This window comes from Pristiophorus japonicus, chromosome 10 (assembly GCF_044704955.1).
Source record: "Pristiophorus japonicus isolate sPriJap1 chromosome 10, sPriJap1.hap1, whole genome shotgun sequence".
In the NCBI taxonomy this organism is placed as follows: domain Eukaryota; kingdom Metazoa; phylum Chordata; class Chondrichthyes; family Pristiophoridae; genus Pristiophorus; species Pristiophorus japonicus.
In genome coordinates, this window is record NC_091986.1 from 172,070,094 (window position 1) to 172,094,863 (window position 24,770).

Below are 24,770 nucleotides of genomic sequence, written 5' to 3' on the forward strand. Positions count from 1 at the left end.
CACCAGACCACCCAATTCAAAAATTGCTCTACACCACTTTCCAGCACTGCTATATCTTCATAATCAACGTTCAGTGATCCACCTTATACGTTCTTCTTAACTTCACTGTGATCTTCTGTCACTGTATAAGTATTTGTGCTGGTTCATGACTCAAATGGGAGGGGTTAATAGTTGGTGCTTAAATCAGTAATACTTTTCAGGCATGCATCGTACTGGATTTTCCTTGCTCTGTGACATATGCAGAAAGGACATTATGATCACGGAATGAGACTTACCATTTGGTACTCTATTGTTAGTACATGTACTTTCATGTGATTGTGTACAATTAATGTGTATAGACACTTTGCAACATATTGAATATTTGATTGTACAGGAATAGGAGTAGTCCATTCAGCCCCTCGCACCTGTCCACCATTCAGTTAGATCATGGTTGATCTGTATCTTAACTCCATTTCCTTGTTTTCACATCCATTAATAACCCTTACTTGACAAAAAAATCTATCAATCTCAGTTTTGAAATTTTCCATTGACCTAGCCTCAACAGCTTTTTGGAGGAGAGCTCCAAATTTCCACTACCCTAATATAGTGCACTTCAGTAGTAGCAGTTTTAACAATTTTCAAATTCTCCCTCTGAAATAACTGAAATATTATTTTCTTATATGGAATTAGTCATTTCTTGTCATATGGTACCACACCTTTTCCGTGCTATGATTTGCCGTTTTGTGCATGTTGTACTTTAAGCTTTTTAAACACCACTTGGAAGAAGCACTGAGAGTAGCAAAGGCACAGAATTTACTTTTGGTGGGGGACTTCACTGTCCATTACCAAGAGTGGCTCGCTAGCACCACTACTGACCGAGACGGCCGAGTCCTGAAGGACATATCTGCCAGACTGGGCCTGCAGCAGGTGGTGAGAGTACCAACACGAGGGAAAAACCTACTTGACCTCGTTCTCAGCATTCTACCTCTTGCAGATGCATCTGTCCATGACCGCATTGGCAGCAATGATCACCGCACAGTCATTGTGGAGATGAAGTCCCGTCTTCACAGTGAAGACACCCTACATCGTATTGTGTGGCACTACCACCATGCTAAATGGGATAGATTCAGAACAGATCTAGCAGCTCAAAACTGGGCATCCATGAGGCTCTGTGGGCTATCAGCAGCAGCAAAATTGCATTCCACCAAAATCTATAACCTCATGGCCCGGTATATCCCTCACTCTACCATTACCATCAAGCCAGGGGACCAACCCTGGTTCAATGAGGAGTGCAGAGGAGCATGCCAGGAGCAGCACCAGGCATACCTAAAAATGAGGGACCAACCTGAGGAAGCTGCAACACAGGACTTCATGCATGCTAAACAGCAGAAGCAGCATACTATAAACAGAGCCAAGCAATCCCACAATCAACAGATCAGATCAAAGCTCTGCAGTCCTGCCACATCCAGTCGTGAATGGTGGTGGACAATTGAACAATAAATGGGAGGAGGAGGCTCCATGAATAAGTCCATCCTCAAAGACGGCAGAGCCTAGCACGTGTGCAAAACACAAGGCTGAAGAGTTTGCAACCATCTTCAGCCAGAAGTGTCGAGTGGATGATCCATATCGGACTCTTCCTGAAGTCTCCACCATCACAGAAGCCAGTCTTCAGCCAATTCGAGTAACTCCCCGTGATATCAAGAAGTGGCTTAGCGCACTGGATACAGCAAAGGCTTTGGGTTCCAGCAACATCCTGGCTGTTGTGCTGAAGACTTGTGCTCCAGAACTAGCCGTGCCTCGAGCCAAGCTGTTCCAGTTCAGCTACAACACTGGCATCTACCCGAGAATGTGGAAAACTGCCCAGGCATGTCCTGGCCACAAAAAGCAGGACAAATTCAACCTGGCCAATTACCGTCCAATCAGTCCTCTCTCAATCATCAGCAAAGTGATGGAAGGTGTCGTCAACAGTGCTATCAAGCAGCACTTACTCACTAATAACCTGCTTACTGATGCCCAGTTTGGGTTCCGCCAGGACCGCTCGGCTCCAGATCTCATTACAGCCTTGGTTCAAATAAGGACAAAAGAGCTAAATTCCAGAAGTGAGGTGAGAGTGACTGCCCTTGATATCAATGCAGCATTTGACCGAGTGTGGAATCAAGGAATCCTAGTATAATTGAAGTCAATGGGAATCAGGGGGAAAACTTTCCACTGGCTGGAGTCATGCCGAGCACAAAGGAAGGTGGTTGTGGTTGTTGGAGGTCAATCATCCCAGCCCGAGGACATCGCTGCAGGAGTTCCTCAGGACAGTGTCTTAGGCCCAACCATCTTCAGCTGCTTCATCAATGACCTTCCCTTCGTCATAAGGTCAGAATTGGGGAGGTTCGCTGATGATTGCATGGTGTTCAGTTCCATTTGCAACTCCTCAGAAAATGAAGCAGTCCATGACTGCATGCAACAAGACCTGGACGACATTCTGACTTGGGATGATGATAAGTGGCAAGTAACATTTGCACCACACAAATGCCAGGCCATAAGAACATAAGAAATAGGAGCAGGATTAGGCCATACATCCCCTCGAGCCTGCTCTGCTATTCAATAAGATCATGGCTGATCATCGACCTCAACCGCCCAACCTCCATATCCCTTGATTCCCCATGACTCCAAAAATCTACTTATCTCTGCCTTGAATATATTCAGAGACTCAGCATCCACAACCCTCTGGGGCAGAGAATTCCAAAGATTCACAACCCTCTGAGTAAAGAAATTCCGACTCATCTCAATCTTAAATGGCCGACCCCTTATCCTGAGACTGTTCCCCCTAGTTCTAATCACTCCAGCCAGGGGAAAACAGCCTCTCAACATCAACCCTGACAAGCTCCCTCAGAATTTTGTATGTTTCAATGAGATCACCTCTCATTCTTCTAAACTCCAGAAAGTACAGGCCCATTCTACACAATCTCTCATCATAGGACAGCCCTCTCGCCCTAGGAATCAATCTAGTGAACCTTCATTGTCCCGCCTCCGAGGCAAGTATATCCTTCCTTAGATAAGGAGACCAAAACTCGGCACAATACTCCAGGGGCCGAATTTTTGAGAGGTTTGCGACCGGGTTTTCACCGCGCTTTGACCCTCCACGTGAAAACCTGGTCACAAAGCCCGGGCGGGATCCTCGGCTCGTTGTTTGCGGCGGCGGTGGGACGTACCGCCGGGGAGAGGAGCACCGACATGCAACGCTGCGGATTGTGTTACCATCGGACTTTCATAGTAACATAGAAAATAGGTGCAGGAGAAGGCCATTCGGCCCTTCGAGCCTGCACCGCCATTCGATAAGATCATGGCTGATCATTCCCTCGGTACCCCTTTCCTGCTTTCTCTCCATACCCCTTGATCCCCTTAGCCGTAAGGGCCATATCTAACTCCCTCTTGAATATATCCAATGAACTGGCATCGACAACTCTCTGCGGCAGGGAATTCCACAGGTTAACAACTCTGAGTGAAGAAGTTTCTCCTCATCTCAGTCCTAAATGGCCTATTCCTTATCCTAAGACTATGTCCCCTGGTTCTGGACTTCCCCAACATCAGGAACATTCTTCCCACATCTAATCTGTCCCATTCCGTCAGAGTCTTATACGTTTCTATGAGATCCCCTCTCATTCTTCTAAACTCCAGTGAATAAAGGCCCAGTTGATCCAGTCTCTCCTCATATGACAGTCCAGCCATCCCTGGAATTAGTCTGGTGAATCTTCGCTGCACTCCCTCAATAGCAAGAACGTCCTTCCTCAGATTAGGAGACTAAAAGTGAACACAATATTCCAGGTGAGGCCTCACCAAGGCCCTGGACAACTGCAATAAGACCTCCCTGCTTCTATACTCAAATCCCCTAGCTATGAAGGTCAACATACCATTTGCCTTCTTCACCGCCTGTTGTACCTGCATGCCAACCTTCAATGACTGATGAACCATGACACCCAAGTCTCGTTGCACCTCCCCTTTTCCTAATCTGCCGCCATCGAGGTAATATTCTGCCTTCGTGTTTTTGCCCCCAAAATGGATAACCTCACATTTATCCACATTATACTGCATCTGCCATGCATTTGCCCACTCACCTAACCTGTCCAAGTCACCCTGCAGCCTATTAGCGTCCCCCTCACAGCTCACACCGCCACCCAGTTTAGTGTCATCTGCAAACTTGGAGATATTACACTCAATTCCTTCATCCAAATCGTTAATGTATATTGTAAAGAGCTGGGGTCCCAGCACTGTGCCCTGCGGCACTCCACTAGTTACTGCCTGTCATTCTGAAAAGGACCCGTTTATCCCGACTCTCCGCTTCCTGTCTGCCAACCACTTCTCTATCCACGTCAGTACATTACCCCCAATACCATGCGCTTTGACTATGCACACCAATATCTTGTGCTCTTGTGCGGGACCTTATCAAAAGCCTTTTGAAAGTCCAAATACACCACATCCACTGGTTCTCCCTTGTCCACTCTGCTAGTTACATCCTCAAAAAATTCCAGAAGATTCGTCAAGCATGATTTCCCTTTCATAAATCCATGCTGACTTGGACCGATCCTGTCACTGCTTTCCAAATGCGCTGCTATTTCATCTTTAATAATTGATTCCAACATTTTCCCCACTGTTGATGTCAGGCTAACCGGTCTTTAATTACCCGCTTTCTCTCTCCCTCCTTTTATAAAAAGTGGTGTTACATTAGCTACCCTCCAGTCCATAGGAACTGATCCAGAGTTGATAGACTGTTGGAAAATGATCATCCACTATTTCTAGGGCCACTTCCTTAAGTACTCTGGGATGCAGACTATCAGGCCCCGGGGATTTATCAGCCTTCAATCCCATCAATTTCCCTAACACAATTTCCCGCCTAATAAGGATATCCTTCAGTTCCTCCTTCTCACTAGACCTACTGTCCCCTAGTACATTTGGAAGGTTATTCGTGTCTTCCTTCGTGAAGACAGAACCGAAGTATTTGTTCAATTGGTCTGCCATTTCTTTGTTCCCCATTATAAATTCACCTGAATCTGACTGCAAGGGACCTACATTTGTCTTCACTAATCTTTTTCTCTTCATATATTTATAGAAGCTTTTGCAGTCAGTTTTTATGTTCCCTACAAGCTTCCTCTCGTACTCTATTTTCCCCCTCTTAATTAAACCCTTGGTCCTCCTCTGTTGAATTCTAAATTTCTCCCAGTCCTCAGGCTTATTACTTTTTCTAGCCAATTTATGTGCCTCTTCCTTGGTTTTAACACTATCCTTAATTTCTCTTGTTAGCCACGGTTGAGCCATCTTCCCCGTTTTATTTTTACTCCAGACAGGGATGTACAATTGCTGAAGTTCATCCATGTGATCCTTAAATGTTTGCCATTGCTTATCCAACGTCAACCCTTTAAGTATCCTTTGGCAGTCTATTCTAGCTAATTCACACCTCATACCGTCGAAGTTACCTTTCCTTAAGTTCAGGACCCTAGTTTCCGAATTAATTGTGTCACTCTCCATCTTAATAAAGAATTCTACCATATTATGGTCACTCTTCCCCAAGAGCCTCGCACAACAAGATTGCTAATTAGTCCCTTCTCATTACACATCACCCAGTCTAGGATGGCCAGCTCTATAATTGGTTCCTCGACATAGTGATTGAGAAAACCATCCCTAATACACTCCAGGAAATCCTCCTCCACTGCATTACTATCAGTTTGGATCGCCCAATCAATATGTAGATTAAAGTTGCCCATGATAACTGCTGTACCTTTATTACACACATCCCTTATTTCTTGTTTGATGCTGTCCCCAACCTCACTACTACTGTTTGGTGGTCTGTACACAGCTCCCACTAGCGTTTTCTGCCCTTTGGTATTCCGCAGCTCCACCCATACCGATTCCACATCATCCAGTCTAATGTCTCTCCTTACTATTGCATTAATTTCCTCCTTTTCCTCTCTGCCTATCCTTCCTAAATGTTGAATCTCCCGACCCGTACACCACGCCCAGAATAGCGATGGGTCAGACCTGTCGGTGCAGCCCTGCCAGCAGCAGTAAGTATGAAAACCTGCAAAAAGATAAGTTAAAGTTTTATTTTTTTAATTTTTTTTCAGTAATTCGATAGATCAATGTCTTGTAAATGTTTTTTGAAACTTTTCCCCCCCCCTCCCATGGCCTCTCTTGCAGCGCTCCCAGCCCCGGACTAAATTTGGTGAAACTCGCATTTTTGCGCGGCGAATCCTTGTGCAACACCCTCCCCCCGCCTTACCCAAACGTAAAACCCGCAAGTTCGGCCTAAAAACAGTCGTGCAGCGAAAACGGTAAGTTTCACGTATCGCTACCGTTTTCGCCGAAAAAAACCCGAAAATCCAGCCCCAGGTGTGGTCTCACTAAGGCCCTGTACAATTGTAGCAAGTCTTCCTTACTCTTATACTCCATCCCCCTTGCAATAAAGGACAACATGCTATTTGCCTTGCTTAATGCTTGCTGTACCTGCATGATAGCTTTCTGTGCCTCTTGCATAAGGATGCCCAAATCTCTCCGAACAGCAACATTTAAAAGTTTCTCGCCATTTCAAAAATGTTCTGTTTTTCTATTCTTCCTACCAAAGTAAATAACCTCACATTTCCCTAAATTATACTCTATCTGCCACCTAACTGCCCACTCACTTAATCTATCTATATCCCTTTGCAGACGCTTTGTGTTCTCCTCTCAGCTTACTGTCCCACCTAGCTTTGTATCGTCAGCAAACTTGGATACATTACACTCGGTCCCTTCATTTAGGTTATTAATATAGATTGTAAATAGCACTGATCCTTGTAGCACCCCACTAATCACAGCCTGGCAACCTGAAATGACTCGTTTATCCCTACTCTCTGTTTTCTGTCCATTAACCAATCCTCTATCCATGCTAATACATTGCCTCCAATCTCATGATCCCTTATCTATTGTAATAACCTTTAATGTGGCACTTTATCAAATGCCTTTTGGAAATCCTAATATACCACATCTACTGGTTGCCCTTTATCTACCCGACTAGTTACATCCTCAAAAAACTCTAATAAATTTGTCAAACGCAATTTCCCTTTCATAAAACCATGTTGACGCTGCCTAATCATGTTATGATTTTCTAAGTGCCCTGACACCACTTCCTTAACAATGGATTCCAGCATTTTCCCGACGACTGATGTCAGGCTAACTGGCTTGTAGTTCCCTCTTTTCTCTCTCCCTCCTTTCTTGAATGACCATCTCCAATAAACGAGAGTCTAACTACCTCCCCATGATATTCAACGGCATTACCAGCACCGAATCCCTCACCATCAACATCCTGGGGGTCATCATTGACCAGAAACTTAACTGGACCAGCCACATAAATACTGTGGCAACAAGAGCAGGTCCGAGCTGACTATTCTGCAGCGAGTGTCCCACCTCCTGACTCCCCAAAGCCTTTCCACCATCTACAAGGCACAAGTCAGGAGTGTGCTGGAATACTCTCCACTTGCCTGGATGAGTGCAGCTCCAACAACATTCAAGAAGCTCAACACCATCCAGAACAAAGAAGCCTGCTTGATTGGCACCCCATCCACCACCTTAAACATTCACTCCCTCCATCACTGATGTACCATGGCTGCAGTGTGTACCATCTGCAGCAACTCACCAATGCTTCTTCGGCAGCACCTCGCAAACTCTCGATCACCATCACCTAAAAGGACAAGGGCAGCAGGCGATCGGAGAGGCCCAGAGATTGGGGAGGGGGTAATAAGGCCGGACATTAGAGGGGAGTGAGGGGGTGGCGGTTGGGGTACTGAGGATTGGAGGCCGGAGTGGGGATCGGGCCCAGGTTCTGGAAGACAGAAGGGGGGCTCTGGCTGGGGCCGAGGATCGGAAGGCCGTGGGGGTTTGTTTGGGGAGGGGGTGTTGGGGGCCGGGGTTCGGAAGCCCGAAGAGGAGCGGTTACGGCTTATGCAGCGACAGCGACTTTCTGAAAATTGCGGTTCTGCCATTTTGCATAAACATTGTGCATTCCACAGCAGCATTAACAAACATTTTTTAGTTATAGTGGTGAAGTGGTTGATGTTTTATTTGAGAAGTGTTAAAGGCCATTTTTATTGCACATTATTGAACGCTACATTCCCTCAGATTTTAGTGGATTAAAAATTCAATTAAAAATTAACACTGTTCCCATTTTTCTTAAAGAAACAAATGCAATTCTAGGTTTTCATAATACTACACACAACAGCAAAAAACTCAAATTTTAATGCAATGTGCTTTTCTATGTCTGCATTTTATAACCAGTAGTCTGTGAATCATTAGAATTTGCTTGGAACATGATTACTCAAGTTAAGGGAGAGAAGGGGAGGTTCCAGCAGATTGGAAAACTGCAAATGTAATGCCCCTATTCAAAAAAGGAGGCAGACAAAAAGCAGGAAACTATAGACCAGGTAGCCTAACATCTATGGTTGGGAAAATGTTGGAGTCTATTATTAAAGAAGCAGTAACAGGACATTTGGAAAAGCAAAATTTGGTCAGGCAAAGTCAGCATGGATTTATGAAGGGGAAGTCATGTTTGACAAATTTGCTGGAATTCTTTGAGGATGTAACGAACAAGGTGGATAAAGGGGAACCAGTGGATGTGGTGTATTTGGATTTCCAGAAGGCATTTGACAAGGTGCCACACAAAAGGTTAATGCACAAGCTAAAAGTTCACAGGGTTGGAGGTAATATATTACCATGGATAGAAGATTGGCCGACAAACAGAAAACAGAGAGTCGGGATAAATGGTTCATTCTCTGGTTGGCAATCAGTAACGAATGGGGTGCCGTAGGGATCAGTGCTGGGACCCCAACTATTTACAATCTATATTAACGACTTGGAAGAGGGGACTGAATGTAACGTAGCCAAGTTTGCTGACGGTGGGAGGAAGGGTAATGTGTGAGGAGGACATATAGCGGCTGCAGGGGGACATAGACAGGCTAATTGAGTGGGCAAGAATTTGGCAGATGGAGTATAATGTTAGAAAATGTGAAGTCATGCACTTTGGCAGAAAAAAATCAAAGAGCAAGTTATTATTTAAATGGAGAAAGATTGCAAAGTGCTGCAGTACAGCGGGACCTGGGGGTACTTGTGCATGAAACACAAAATGATAGTATGCAGGTACAGCAAGTGGTCAGGAAGGCCAATAGAATCTTGGCCTTTATTGCAAAGGGGATGGAGTATAAAAGCAGGGAAGTCTTGTCACAGCTGTACAGAGTATTGGTGAGGCCATACCTGGAATACTGCGTTCAGTTTTTGTTTCCATATTTATGAAAAGCAGCGGAGGCAGTTCAGAGAAGGTTCACTAGGTTGATTCCGGGGATGAGTGGGTTGACTTATGAGGAAAGGTTGAGTAGGTTGGGTCTCTACTCAATGGAATTCAGAAGAATGTGAGGTGATCTTACAGAAACGTATAAGATTATGAGGGGGCTGGACAAGGTGGATGCAGAGAGGATGTTTCCACTGGTGGGGGAGACTAGGACTAGAGGGCATGACCATTAAGATAAGGGGCCACCCAAAACTGAGATGAGGAGAAATTTCTTCTCTGAGAGGGTTGTGAATCTGTGGAATTCGCTACCTCAGAGAGCTGTGGAAGCTGGGACATTAAATAAATTTAAGACAGAAATAGACAGTTTCTTAAACGATAAGGGGTATTGCGGAGCAGGCAGGGAAGTGGAACTGAGTCCATGATCAGATCAGCCATGATCTTATTGAATGGCAGAGCTGGCTCGAGGGGCCTTATGGCCTACTCCTGCTCCTATTTCTTATGTTCTTATGTAAGTGTTTGATCGATTTATAGCAGTTAGTTTTCATTATTCTGTGAAAATAATAGATTTTACTTTGTGATTAATTAATGTTTATTAAAGTATAGGTGTTTAGCAAATGCAGTCATTCATTGTCAATGTCATTAAGTCTGCAGTAACACCTCCATAATTTTCCATAGAGAAGAGAATTTGGTCAACCATCAATCTCTTTCTTTTACAGTCGACTTGCAAGCATTACCACAACACTTTTCCCCAAAGGATCTCGCAGCGTGGTGCCAAGGGATATGCCTCTCAACATTTTTGTAAAAATCATACAGTTCATTGCACAGGTATGGAAAATATACTACTAATATTCTATTACTTTTACTTCATTATTGAAATAACTCAGTGACATGGTAGATTTAAATAAATATAAACAAGATGCATGAAGTATTCTTATTGTACTTTTCGTTGTATAATAATATATTGGTGACCTTATATAAATATTTTAATAATTGAAGAGATTCGAAGATCTGCCATGCAGACTTTAGAGGAAAGTGCAGATTGTTGCAGCAGGAAAAAAATAACATTTAAAAAAATATGTATTTTAGATGTCAAAATATTAATAAAGAATTTGTTGGGGGTCACACTGTTGCTCAGATTGCTTTGAAGTTGGGGAAGGCAGAGCTGCCCAAATGCATACTGAATTGTAGATATGGAGCAGTGTGTTTTTTTACTGATTAAAACTTTGGCCGAGAAGTTCCATTGCATACCATTCGGGGGCGGTAACATCCTCGAGGCGGGAGTTTTTGCGGCAGTCCCATCCCGCTCTCGAAATTGGGGTTACCGCCCCCGAGAGGAAGTGGAGCGCATAAAACACGCTCCACTTCCTCTCTGGAGAGCTAACAGGGCACATGGGTCAAGAAAAGAGCGCACACTGGACCGCGTAGCACTACATCATAGGAGGGGCTCTCCCCTTCATTAAAGGGGAGGCCCTAAGCTGCCAAATCTGCGGGACCCTACTGGGGGAGTGGGGTGCCAGATCATAGCACGGACCCCGCGTTCAAAGCAGCAACAAGCCACGACAAGTAAGTCAGCACATTTTTATTAACCTGCCTGCCACCTCCCCTTTAACTAGCGCCCGCGAGCCTCCTGCTGCTCCATTCATGTTCCCTGAAGCTGTCGCTGTCATCACCCTTCAGCTTCAGGGGATGCAGGCCAATTTCTGTTCTGGGTTGAAAACAGGGCGCTGCACACGGTGATAACGTTGTCATCGCCGGCGGAACAGGGCACTACCGGTTACCGCCACCGCTAAACACCCATGGATTTTAGCGGGAGTCATTAGTGGTGCCGTGCCTGGGTGAAAAGTCCCGGGGGCGTTAACAAGAGGCACAAACGGCCCCAATATCTCCCCCAAAACTTACCTTTTTTGTTTGGGCTTTGCAGCAACCGCTTTTTTTACAATGGTTTATAACCATTCTCCCCAAGTGGTACAATCTTAACCAGTTTATTTCTGGGAGATGATTGGCTGAAGAGCAATAGTCAAAAGTATTGGCAAGAAATAGAATTCAAAAATGAATAAAAATGTCATTTTAACACTGTCATATATGAACACTTGTATATACTTTGTACAGCCACCTGAGGGCTCATCCCCTGGAGTCCCAAGGGATCACATAATCCCTTAGGAGCACAGGTACTTAAGGAGGCCTCACAGGCTGGAGAGGCACTCTGGAGACCTGCAATAAAAGACTACGGTCACACTTTACTTTGAGCTCACAGGATCCAGTCAGACTCTTTCTTCATACATAACAACTGGCGACGAGATACAGATAACGAACCCAACGATGCAGAGAACAGTGGGAAACCTGGAGAAATTCTCGGAGGGAGATGATTGGGAAACCTTTGTGGAGCGACTCGACCAATACTTCGTGGCCAACGAGCTGGAAGGAGAAGCGAACGCTGCCAAACGAAGGCCGATTTTCCTCACCGTCTGCGGGGCACCAACGTATGGCCTCATGAAAAATCTGCTTGCTCCAGTGAAACCCACAGAGAGATCGTACGATGATTTGTGCACACTTGTCCGGGAGCACTTGAACCCGAAGGAAAGCGTTCTGATGGCGAGGTACCGGTTCTACACCTACAAAAGGTCTGAAGGCCAGGAAGTGGCGAGTTATATCGCCGAGCTCAGGCGCCTTGCAAGACATTGCGAATTTGAAGGACATTTGGAGCACATGATCAGAGACTTTTTCGTACTTGGCATTGGCCATGAAATGGTACTTCGCAAACTGTTGACTGTAGAGATCCCAAACTTGAGTAAGGCCATAGCGATAGCCCAGGCGTTCATTGACAATACTAAGCAAATCTCTCAGCACACGAGTGCTGCTACAAGTACTGTGAACAAAGTGATGTTGTTTTCAAATCGCAATGTACAGGGCAGGCCCCTCATGGCCCCCCAAAGACGTTCATGAAGCTGGACATGACCTCGGCCTACATGACGCAGGAACTGGAGGAATCATCGAAAGCCCTCACCTCATCAACATGCACAAAGGTCTCTTCATTTATAACAGATGCCCGTTTGGAATTCGATCAGCGGCGGTGATATTCCAGAGAAACATGGAAAGCTTACTGAAGTCGGTCCCGCGCATGGTGATCTTCCAGGATGACATCTTGGTTACAGGTCGGGACACAAGTGAGCATCTGCAGAACCTGGAGGAAGTTCTGTCGACTCAGCCTCGTGGGGCTCAGGTTAAAATGCTCGAAGTGCATTTTCCTGGCGCCTGAAATGGAATTCCTGGGGAGAAGAATCGCGGCAGACGGCATCAGGCCCACCGATTCGAAGACGGAGGCAATCGAGAACGCACCGAGGCCACAGAACATGACGGAGCTGCGGTCGTTTCTAGCACTCCTGAACTATTTTGGTAACTTCTTACCGGGTCTCAGCACACTGTTAGAACCACTGCACGCCTTACTGCGTAAAGGAGACGAATGGGTATGGGGCAAAAGCCAAGAAAATGCCTTTGTAAAAGCTAGAAAATTGTTATGCTCAAACAAATTGCTTGTGTTGTATGATCCATGTAAGCGTTTGGTCCTAGCATGTGATGCGTCGTCGTATGGGGTCGGGTGTGTATTGCAACAAGCTAATGAATCTGGGAAATTGCAACCGGTTGCTTATGCATCCAGGAGTCTGTCTAAGGCTGAGAGACCCTACAGCATGATTGAAAAAGAAGCGTTAGCGTCTGTCTATGGGGTAAAGAAAATGCATCAATATCTATTTGGGCTAAAATTTGAATTGGAAACTGACCATAAGCCACTTATATCCCTGTTTTCCGAGAGTAAGGGGAGAAATATTAATGCATCGGCCCGCATCCAGAAATGGGCACTCATGTTGTCCGCATACAACTACGCCATCCGCCACAGGCCAGGCACAGAAAACTGCCGATGCTCTCAATAGGCTGCCATTGCCCACCACGGGGGTGGAAATGGCGCAGCCCGCAGATTTAGTCATGGTTATGGAAGCATTTGAGAGTGAGCAATCACCCGTCACAGCCTGACAGATTAGAACCTGGACAGGCCAGGATCCCTTAATGTCCCTAGTTAAAAACTGTGTGCTTCACGGGAGCTGGTCCAGTGTCCCAGTGGAAATGCAGGAAGAAATAAAGTCGTTCCAGCGGCGCAAAGATGAAATGTCTATGCAGGCAGACTGCCTTCTGTGGGGAAATTGGGTAGTGGTTCCCAAGAAGGGCAGAGACACCTTTATCAGTGACCGCCACAGTACCCACCCAGGCATCGTAATGATGAAAGCGATAGCCAGATCCCACATGTGGTGGCCCGGTATCGATGCGGACTTAGAGTCCTGCGTGCACAGATATAACACATGCGCGCAGTTAAGTAATGCACCCAGGGAGGCGCCACTAAGTTCATGGTCTTGGCCCTCCAAACCATGTCGACTATGCAGGCCCGTTTTTGGGTAAAATGTTCCTTGTGGTTGTAGACGTGTACTCCAAATGGATTGAATGTGAGATGATGTCGGCAAGCACGTCCATTGCCACCACTGAAAGCCTGCGGGCCATGTTTTTCACGCACGGACTACCCAATGAGCGACAACGGGCCATGTTTCACCAGTGCTGAGTTCAAAGAATTCATGACCCGCAACGGGATCAAACATGTCACATCTGCCCCGTTCAAACCAGCATCCAATAGTAAAGCAGAAAGAGCAGTGCAAACTGTCAAGCATGGCTTGCAGAGGGTAACTTAAGGCTCACTGCAGACTTGCCTATCCCGAGTCCTGCTTAGTTACCGCACGAGACCCCACTCGCTCACTTGGGATTCCACCTGCTGAACTGCTCATGAAAAGGGCACTTAAGACAAAGCTCTCGTTAGTTCACCCTAATCTACATAAACAGGTAGAGAGCAGGCAGCTTCAACAAAGTACCGTATATACTCGCGTATCATGCGACTTTTGAAGACCTAAATTGTAACCTAAATTTGGGGGGGGTCGCATGATACGTGAGATACAAAATTTGCGGGTGTGAAGTGCTGGCCAAGATTAGGCTGTTAGGCTGTTAAGCAGACCGTATCCACGCTGAATCTCGGCAGGTATCTCCTGGGCTGGATTGCAGCCTCTATTGTCACTTGTACTGTATCTTTGCTGTGGTCTAGAGATCGCCACCCACAACTCCCTCTGAAGTTTGCTGCATTATTAGAGGCTTTAACAATCAAATCTCCATCTATCTCAGCCCATGCTTCTTTTACCCGCAAACACAGTAGAGGCAAATCCGGAGCCTTCATATTCCCTCCCTTCGTAAATGATTTCTCTCCTTCCATCATCCAGTCATTTCATTTCTTTCTTATATTGTCTTTAAATGGCTTATTAATGGATACGTCAAGTGGCTGAACGACGCTAGTCAAGCCAGCTGGAATGATTGCTATATCGGTGTTCCATTCGCAAACAGCTTTCACAACAGAATCCACTCGATGTTTCATGATTCGGTTGTTAAGGTCTGTATTCGATCGTTGTTATGTGTTAGGGTACTTGTTACATGTTGGGTACTTGTTAAACTTGTTTGAAAGCCTAGCCTAGTGGCATCTGTTATCTCAAAAAAGTGACTTGCATGATACATGAGATATATGATAAAATCATGTTTTGGGGACAAAAATTTAGGGGTCGCATGATACATGAGATCGTAGGATATGCGAGTATATACGGTACATATCATGATAGCGCAAATGTGTCACGCGAAATTGAAATCAATGATCCTGTATTTGTATTGAATTATGGACAAGGTTCCAAGTGGCTTCCTGGCACTGTTGTGGCCGAAGAGGTGAGCAGGGTGTTTCGGGTCAAACTTTCAAATGGACTCATTCAAATGGAAACACTTGGACCAAATCAAACTCAGATTCACGGACTATTCTGAGCAACCCACTTTGGACCGTACCTTCTTTGACCCCCCCAACATACACACCAGTGGCAATCGACACCGCGGTTGGCCATGAAACAGTACCCAAAACCTCAAGATAAGGAGCAGCATATATGTAACAAAATCGCCACTGCATCTTTGAGAATCTTGGAACAAGTTGCATACTTTCTAGTATCATAAGACTGCATTATCCTGGAAATTCATTTCCCAAGGCTATTTTAGCACATAAATTGTACAGACTCATTGCTATGATATCTGACTATGGTGGTAGCGCAAAATAGGCAATTATGAATTGGCAGCCCATTTTCCACTCTGCCTGATATTTTTTTCCAATGTAAAAGAAAATCGGACAGAGTGGAAAATGGACTGCTGATGTGCTATTGCCCATTTTGTACTATTTCCCAAAACAAATTTCACCCCACAAGGCTTTGAATATGTACTGCAGATAGACTTTCGATATAGTGTCACTATATAGTGTGATGTTTACATGTCTCTATGTACATTTCTTATAAATTTTGACTGTTGTTTGTGGTATTTTGCAACAACTTGCAAAGTTCGTTTGATTTTAAAGTAATTTAAGAAATATTTTTTCACTTTTCAGGAGCGACTAGATTTTGCTATGAAGGAAATCATATTTGACCTTCTTAGTGTTGGAAAGTCACCAAAAACCTTTAGTCTGAATCCGGAGGTATTTATTGCTTTCTTTCACAATATTCTTTTCTTAATTTAAGATTGTTAGAATGTAGGATGATAGCATTTATATAGAAAAAAATATTTTGTTCTCTTTGCCAGTAATTTAAATTTCAAATTCATGTAAAAAAATTAATGCTTTCGTCACAATGTACAGTAAACTTAAAGTGGTGAATTGACAATGTTTGCCAGTTTCCTGCCATTGAAAGAAATAATAAATTAATGTAATTGAGACTGTGATGCACCATTAACGTCCTTGGTTCCACAACTAACTACATTTTGTCAAACTTCCTACCTGACCGAGTTGTGATGAGCTAGAACTTTCTCCCATTGAATACTTGGAAAACTTATATGGATAGTGCCAAAAACACCGTAGACTCCAGTCCCCTCCCCAGCTGCTCATCCCAAACTGTGCCCTATGGTCCACTGAGTCTGGCCTCCTCTGTATATAGAAACATAGAAAATAGGTGCAGGAGTAGGCCATTCGGCCCTTCGAGCCTGCACCGCCATTCAATGAGTTCATGGCTGAACATACAACCTCAGTACCCCATTCCTGCTTTCTCGCCATACCCCTTGATCCCCCTAGTAGTAAGGATTACATCTAACTCCTTTTTGAATATATTTAGTGAATTGGCCTCAACAACTTTCTGTGGTAGAGAATTCCACAGGTTCACCACTCTCTGGGTGAAGAAGTTTCTCCTCATCTCGGTCCTAAATGGCTTACCCCTTATCCTTAGACTGTGACCCCTGGTTCTGGACTTCCCCAACATTGGGAACATTCTTCCTGCATCTAACCTGTCTAAACTCATCAGAATTTTAAACGTTTCTATGAGACCCCCTCTCATACTTCTGAACTCCAGTGAATACAAGCCCAGTTGATCCAGTCTTTCTTGATATGTCAGTCCCGCCATCCCAGGAATCAGTCTGGTGAACCTTCGCTGCACTCCCTCAATCGCAAGAATGTTCTTCCTCAAGTTAGGAGACCAAAACTGTACACAATACTCCAAGTGTGGCCTCACCAACTGTAGCAACACCTCCCTGCCCCTGTACTCAAATCCCCTCGCTATGAAGGCCAACATGCCATTTGCTTTCTTAACCGTCTGCTGTACCTGCAATACCTTCAATGACTGATGTACCATGACACCCAGGTCTTGTTGTGTTAGGAAAAGGTTATCCCCTTTTCCTAATCTGTCACCATTCATATAATAGTCTGTCTCTCTGTTTTTACCACCAAAGTGGATAACCTCATATTTATCCACATTATACTTCATCTGCCATGCATTTGCCCACTCACCTAACCTATCCAAGTCACTCTGCAGCCTCATAGCATCCTCCTCGCAGCTCACACTGCCACCCAACTTAGTGTCATCCACAAATTTGAAGATACTACATTTAATCCCCTCGTCCAAATCATTAATGTACAATGTAAACAGCTGGGGCCCCAGCACAGAACCTTGCGGTACCCCACTAGTCACTGCCTGCCATTCTAAAAAGTACCCATTTACTCCTACTCTTTGCTTCCTGTCTGACAACCAGTTTTCAATCCATGTCAGCACACTACCCCCAATCCCATGTGCTTTAACTTTGCACATTAATCTCTTGTTTGGGACCTTGTTGAAAGCCTTCTGAAAGTCCAAATATACCACATCAACTGGTTCTCCCTTGTCCACTCTACTGAAAACATCCTCAAAAAATTCCAGAAGATTTGTCAAGCATGATTTCCCTTTCACAAATCCATGCTGACTTGGACCTATCATGTCACCTCTTTCCAAATGCGCTGCTATGACATCCTTAATAATTGATTCCATCATTTTACCCACTACTGAGATCAGGCTGACCAGTCTATAATTCCCTGTTTTCTCTCCCTCCTTTTTTAAAAAGTGGGGTTACATTGGCTACCATCCACTTGATAGGAACTGATCCAGAGTCTATACCACCTGGAGCTCCTCACGTTGGCAAAGCTTACAGCCATCTTGGTCCTAGAGCTTGCTTCCTAAACTTCTCTTTGCTATATATATCCCTGCCTTTCAACTGTTACTATCTCTGTAACCTTTGGTTCCCCCTTCTCAGTTGAGCCAGCTCTTTCTTAAAAGTGTCAGTTTACCCCAAATCAACTATCTTCATTGAGTTTACTGTTAGGTTGATTTGAAAAATATGTTTAAATTATGGCTAAACTGCTTTGAACCCAAGAAAATCATTGGTACAAAAAAGTGAAATTGCCTAGAAATTAACATGACATTTTGGATACTACCTTAATAAGGGGATTACCACATATTGGTATGATAATAGGTGTCATTTTAATCCTAGCCTATGGAAATCAAGGAAGGTTGCCATTTCATAAAAAAATATTAATTCGGTGTACTTTCGCAATGCGTTTCACAGAGAATGAACATTGGTTTGAGGGCCTTCCTTGTGGTTGCTGACAATCTGCAACAGAAGGATGGGGAGCCACCAATGCCTAACACAGGAGCTGTACTCCCATCTGGCAACACACTCAGAGTGAAGAAGACTTACTTGAGTAAAACCCTGACGGAAGAAGATGCAAAAACAATAGGTTAGTCATAAATTGTAATAAGAGAAGTTGTATTTTAGTGCAATAGGATAGAATTTCCAAAGTTACAGTGGGAGATTAGGGGAACCCTTTTTGAAATTCTACCCCAGTAAAATGAAGTTCTGGTAAGTAGAACACCTCTTTCTCTCTAAAATATTTTATAGATATCTCCAGCAGCCATAATGAAATTACTACTTTGGATATAAGGTTAAAGGGACTAACATCCAAATTTGCAGATGATCATAAACTAGAATATATATATCTGAGCACCAAAGGAAGCTGCAAAGGAAAAATGTAACAGATGGAATTCAACGTCAGTGAATCTGAGATGGTACATTTTGGTAAGAAAAAGTAGTAATTCTACCTTGAATGAGGCAAAGCTGGGTGGTATGGAAGAGCAGAGGATTTGGGAGTTTAAGTTCACAAGACAATGGGCTCAATTTTACCCAAGCCCGTTTTTTTGGCATATTGCAGAGTTATGACCATTTTTCTAGGCCAGAAATGCACCAAAAATATTTGTTCAAAGATTCCCCGCATATTTTTCAAATTTGGCGCCGCGCAGCCTGTCCAGTCGCCTCGGGGGGTGGAGCCTTTTGTCTGCACCGAAAAAGCGATGCTGCACCTTCTGCGTATGTGCAGGGGAAAAAAAGGATGTTTTTGACATGATCCCAATGGGTGTGCATGCGCAGTACAGCTCCAGGTCTGCAGTCGGCCATTTTTAAAGAGCCAGTTGTGTGTGTGAGAACGTTGAGTGCTGTGTGAGAGCATTGGAAAAATTGGAGCTGCAATACAAGATGCTACACAGTGCAAGGACCAAAAATTTCTCTCAGGATGAAGTGGAGGCACTAGTTACTGTGATTGAGAACCGATGGTAGGAGCTGGACACCAGCAGAAGTCACATAAAAGTTCCACTCAAAGAAATGAAGAAACGCTGGAACCAAGTTACAGAAGATTACTGTGCAATGGTGACCACCACGAGATCTGGAGGCCAGTGTAAAAAGAAATGGCAGGAACTTGGTCAAGTATTTAGTGTAAGTAATATTTTCATTTATTCAATGGAATTGCAATTGTAAATGTGACCAGCTGTATATGTCCCACCTAGCAGAAAGACACCCTTTCTAAAAAGTTGCATTTTCATCTTTGCAGAGGAAGGTGGCACAATAGCAAAAGGGAAAGAAATCAAACAGCAGGAAGCCTGGTAAATCTGCACCCACTGACACACTTGGAAGAAAGAGTCGCTGCTTTGATGGGTCCTGCTTGGAGAAAAACAACCATACTGCACAAGCTGGGCCCACACTCCAGGGAGAGGGCAAGTCCTACAAATTCCACAGTCTGGCTTTGCTAAATGTTAAGTAATGCAAGGGCTAGCCATGCTTTGGTTCCTGGGGATGTCTTCGTCAGCTACGCTTCAGTTGATGCAATGTGCTATCATTCATCGTGGTCCTTCAAATCAGCCTGCTGCTTGTGCTATGTGAGCCTACTCATGCCACCCTGCCCCCTCCTCTGCTGCTAACCATTTGTCTGTTCTGTTATATTTTGCAGAACTTGAGGCCAACCCTGACGATGCAGAAGAAGATTCAGACGCCTGAAGAGGACAAGATCTTCCAATCCCACCCTCCAGATCAAGAGCTTGGGAGTGAGGGGGAGGAGATGGAGATGGATGAATCCCCCACTGTTTTACTGACTTTGGAGGAGGTGCAGGTGCTGTCTATTGAGGTGTCAGCCCCTTCCGTGACTCGTGGTTTGAGTGTTGGTGGGACAGTCCATGGTTTCCTACTGTCCGAGGCTGCAGGTCCTAGTGGTGTGGTGGAGTGAGGCACACCTAGGGCCCCACCTTCCGAGGCTACGGGTCCCAGTTGTCGGGTGCGAACCACACACATGGGGAGGAGGGGACGGAGAGCTCGACCGCACTTTCCTGAGATGCAAGATCTAACAGACGTGTTTCAGATGCTGAGAATGATGTGAATAGCACATTTAGTGAGCTGGTCTCACCGCAGGTAAATGGTACACAGCCAGATAGGGAATGGAAGACCAACAGGAACAGCAGTGCAAGGAAGGCAGTGCAGGGATCCCCTACGGTCATCCCCCTGCAAAACAGATACACCGCTTTGAGTACTGTTGAGAGGGATGACTCATCAGGGGAGAGCAGCAGCAGCCAAGTTCATGGCACCGTGGCTGGCTCTGCTGCACAGGAGGGCAGGAAAAAGAGTGGGAGAACGATAGTGATAGGGGATTCAATTGTATGCGGAATAGATAGGCATTTCTGCGGCTGCAACCGAGATTCCAGGATGGAATGTTGCCTCCCTGGTACAAGGGTCAGGGATGTCTCGGAGTGGGTGCAGGACATTCTGAAAAGGGAGGGTGAACAGCCAGTTGTCGTGGTGCATATAGGTACCAACGATATAGATCAAAAATGGGATGAGGTCCTACGAGATGAATTTAGGGAGCTAGGGGTTAAATTAAAAGGTAGGATCTCAAAAGTAGTAATCTCAGGATTGCTACCAATGCCACATGCTAGTCAGAGTAGGAATCGCAGGATAGCTCAGATGAATACGTGGCTTGAGCAGTGGTGCAGAAGGGAGGGATTCAAATTCCTGGGGCATTGGAACCGGTTCTGGGGGAGCTGGGACCAGTACAAACCGGACGGTCTGCACCTGGGCAGAACCGGAACCAATGTCCTAGGGTGTTTGCTAGTGCTATTGGGGAGGAGTTAAACTAACATGGCAGGGGGATGGGAATCTGCAGGGAGACAGAGGGAATTAAAATGGAGTCAGAAACAAAATATAGAAAGGAGAATAGTAAAAGTGGAGGGCAGAGAAACCCAAGGCAAAAAACAAAAAGGGCCACATTACAGCAAAATTCTAAAGGGGCAAAGTGTGTTAAAAAGACAAGCCTGAAGGCCCTGTGCCTCAATGCGAAGTGTATTAGGAATAAGGTGAACGAATTAACTGCGCAGATAGCAGTTAATGGGTATGATGTAATTGGCATCACGGAGACATGGTTCGGAACTCAACATCCAAGAGTATTCAGCATTTAGGAAGGATAGACAGAAAGGAAAAGGAGGCGGGGTGGTGTCGCTGGTTAAAGAGGAAATTAATGCAATAGTAAGGAGGGACATTAGCCTGGATGATGTGGAGCTGCGGAATTCCAAAGAGCAGAAAACGCTAGTGGGAGTTGTGTACAGACCACCAAACAGTAGTAGTGAGGTTGGGGACAGCATCAAACAAGAAATAAGGGATGTGCGCAATAAAGGTACAGCAGTTATCATGGGCGACTTTAATCTACATATTGATTGGGCTAACCTAACTGGTAGCAATGCGGTGGAGGAGGATTTCCTGGAGTGTATTAGGGATGGTTTTCTCGACCAATATGTTGAGGAACCAACTTGAGAGCTAGACTGGGTGATGTGTAATGAGAAGAGACTAATTAGCAATCTTGTTGTGCGAAGCCCCTTGGGGAAGAGTGACCATAATATGGTAGAATTCTTTGTTAAGATGGAGAGTGACACAGTTAATTCGGAAACTAGGGTCCTGAACTTAAGGAAAGGTAACTTCGATGGTATGAGGCGTGAATTGACTAGAATAGACTGGCAAAGGATACTTAAAGGGTTGATGGTGGATAAGCAATGATAAACATTTAAAGATCACATGGATGAACTTCAGCAATTGTATATCCCTGTCTGGAGTAAAAAATAAAACGGGGAGGGTGGCTCAACCGTGGCGAACAAGGAAAATTAAGGATAGTGTTAAAACCAAGGAAGAGACATATAAATTGGCCAGAAAAAGCAACAAAACTGAGGACTGGGAGAAATTTAGAATTCAGCAGAGGAAGACTAAGGGTTTAATTAAGAGGGAGAAAATAGAGTATGAGAGGAAGCTTGCAGGGAACATAAAAACTGACTGCAAAAGCTTCTATAAATATGTGGAGAGAAAAAGATTAGTGAAGACAAATGTAGGTCCCTTGCAGTCGGATTCAGGTGATTGTATAATGGGGAACAAAGAAATGGCAGACCAATTGAACAAATACTTCGGTTCTGTCTTCACAAAGGAAGACACAAATAACCTTCCAATTGTACTGGGGACAATAGGTCTAGTGAGAAGGAGGAACTGAAGGATATCCTTATTAGGCGGGAAATTGTGTTAGGGAAATTGATGGGATTGAAAGCCGATAAATCCCCGGGGCCTGATGGTCTGCATCCCAGAGTACTTAAGGAAGTGGCCCTAGAAATAGTGGATGCATTGGTGATCATTTTTCAACAGTCTATCGACTCTGGATCAATTCCTATGGACTGGAGGGCAGCTGATGTAACACCACATTTTAAAAAAGGAGGGAGAGAGAAAAAGGGTAATTATAGACCGGTTAGCCTGACATCAGTAGTGGGGAAAATGTCGGAATCAATCATTAAGGATGAAATAGCAGCGCATTTGGAAAGCAGTGACAGGATCGGACCAAGTCAGCATGGATTTACGAAAGGGAAATCATGCTTGACGAATCTTCTGGAAATTTTTGAGGATGTAACGAGCAGAGTGGACAAGGGAGAACCAGTGGATGTGGTGTATTTGGACTTTCAAAAGACTTTTGACAAGGTCCCGCACAAGAGATTGGTGTGCAAAATCAAAGCGCATGGTATTGGGGGTAATGTACTGACGTGGATAGAGAACTGGTTGGCAGACAGGAAACAGAGAGTCGGGATAAACGTGTCCTTTTCAGAATGGCAGGCAGTGACTAATGGAGTGCCGCAGGGCTCAGTGCTGGGACCCCAGCTCTTCACAATATACATTAATGATTTAGATGAAGGAATTGAGTGTAATATCTCCAAGTTTGCGGATGACGCTAAACCGGGTGGCGGTGTGAGCTGTGAGAAGGACGCTAAGAGGCTGCAGGGTGACTTGGACAGGTTAGGTGAGTGGGCAAATGCATGGCAGATGCAGTATAATGTGGATAAATGTGAGGTTATCCATTTTGGGGGCAAAAACACGAAGGCAGAATATTATCTCGATGGCGGCAGATTAGGAAAAGGGGAGGTCCAACGTGACCTGTGTGTCATGGTTCATCAGTCACTGAAAGTGGGCATGCAGGTACAGTAGGCGGTGAAGATGGCAAATGGTATGTTGGCCTTCATAGCTAGGGGATTTGAGTATAGAAGCAGGGAGGTTTTACTGCAGTTGTACAGGGCCTTGGTGAGGCCTCACCTGGAATATTGTGTTCAGTTTTGGTCACCTAATCTGAGGAAGGACGTTCTTGCTATTGAGGGAGTGCTGCGAAGGTTCACCAGACTGATTCCAGGGATGGCTGGACTGTCATATGAGGAGAGACTGGATCAACTGGGCCTTTATTCACTGGAGTTTAAAAGGATGAGAGGGGATCTCATAGAAACGTATAAGAATCTGAAGGGACTGGACAGGTTAGATGCGGGAAGAATGTTCCCGATGTTGGGGAAGTCCAGAACCAGGGGATCTAGTCTTAGAATAAGGGGTAGGCCATTTAGGACTGAGAATGAGAAGAAACTTCTTCACGCAGAGAGTTGTTAACCTGTGGAATTCCCTGCTGCAGAGAGTTGTTGATGCCAGTTAATTGGATATATTCAAGAGGGAGTTAGATATGGCCCTTATGGCTAAGGGGATCAAAGAGTATGGAGAGAAAGCAGGAAAGGCGTACTGAGGGAATGATCAGCCATGATCTTATTGTATGGCGGTGCAGGCTCGAAGGGCCGAATGGCCTACTCCTGCACCTATTTTCTATGTTTCTATGTTTCAGATGATGGCGGGAAGCACATGAGTGGGGAGAGCATTGACCTTACTCGATCACTCCTGGGCACATCAGTGGGGTGGGTGATAAAGTAACGGGACTGTCGGGAGAAGTAACAGCAATCTCACGAGAAATGGGAACAATGTTCGGGATCATGAATGAGGGAATATCTCAGTCAGCGGAAACCATGTCAGTGAACATCAGGGAGGGAATGTCAGAGATGGTGCAAACACTATTAGTGAACATGAGAGAGGGAATGCTGCAGGTAGTTGAGACACTTTTGCTCAACATGAGGGAGGGGAATGTTGCAGGTCGTTGAAGCACTGTCAGGGCGCATGAAGGACGGTATTTTCGAGTTAGCTGCTGCAATAAGGGAACACACCAAGACCCCACACCCATTGACAGAATCAGTTGCAGTGCTCACTACCCGCAATCATATAAAGAATAAGCTTGGTACCAACCCCAGAAACACTGCGCCAGCGCCTGCGGGCAGGGATGGTGGGTTCACCAAGAACAAGTGGCGGTCTTAGAATAAGGTGGAGGAGAAATGGGTGCGTGCAGCCTTTCTTTGTTGCTTCTGCTGCCGTTATTATTATTACTGTTGTAACTGTT

At 45.0% G+C, this 24,770-nt stretch overlaps 1 protein-coding gene across 2 annotated transcripts in view; it reads left to right on the forward strand.

Annotated features, from left to right (window-relative positions):
• Positions 1–24,770, forward strand: part of fryb (furry homolog b (Drosophila)) — a 439,334-nt gene that overhangs the window by 115,126 nt on the left and 299,438 nt on the right. For both annotated transcript variants that reach the window (XM_070892324.1, XM_070892325.1), the window contains exons 13-15: positions 9,994–10,102; positions 15,771–15,857; positions 18,242–18,413. In XM_070892324.1, coding sequence (XP_070748425.1) covers positions 9,994–10,102; positions 15,771–15,857; positions 18,242–18,413 — 368 coding nt within the window. The remainder of the gene's footprint in view (positions 1–9,993; positions 10,103–15,770; positions 15,858–18,241; positions 18,414–24,770) is intronic.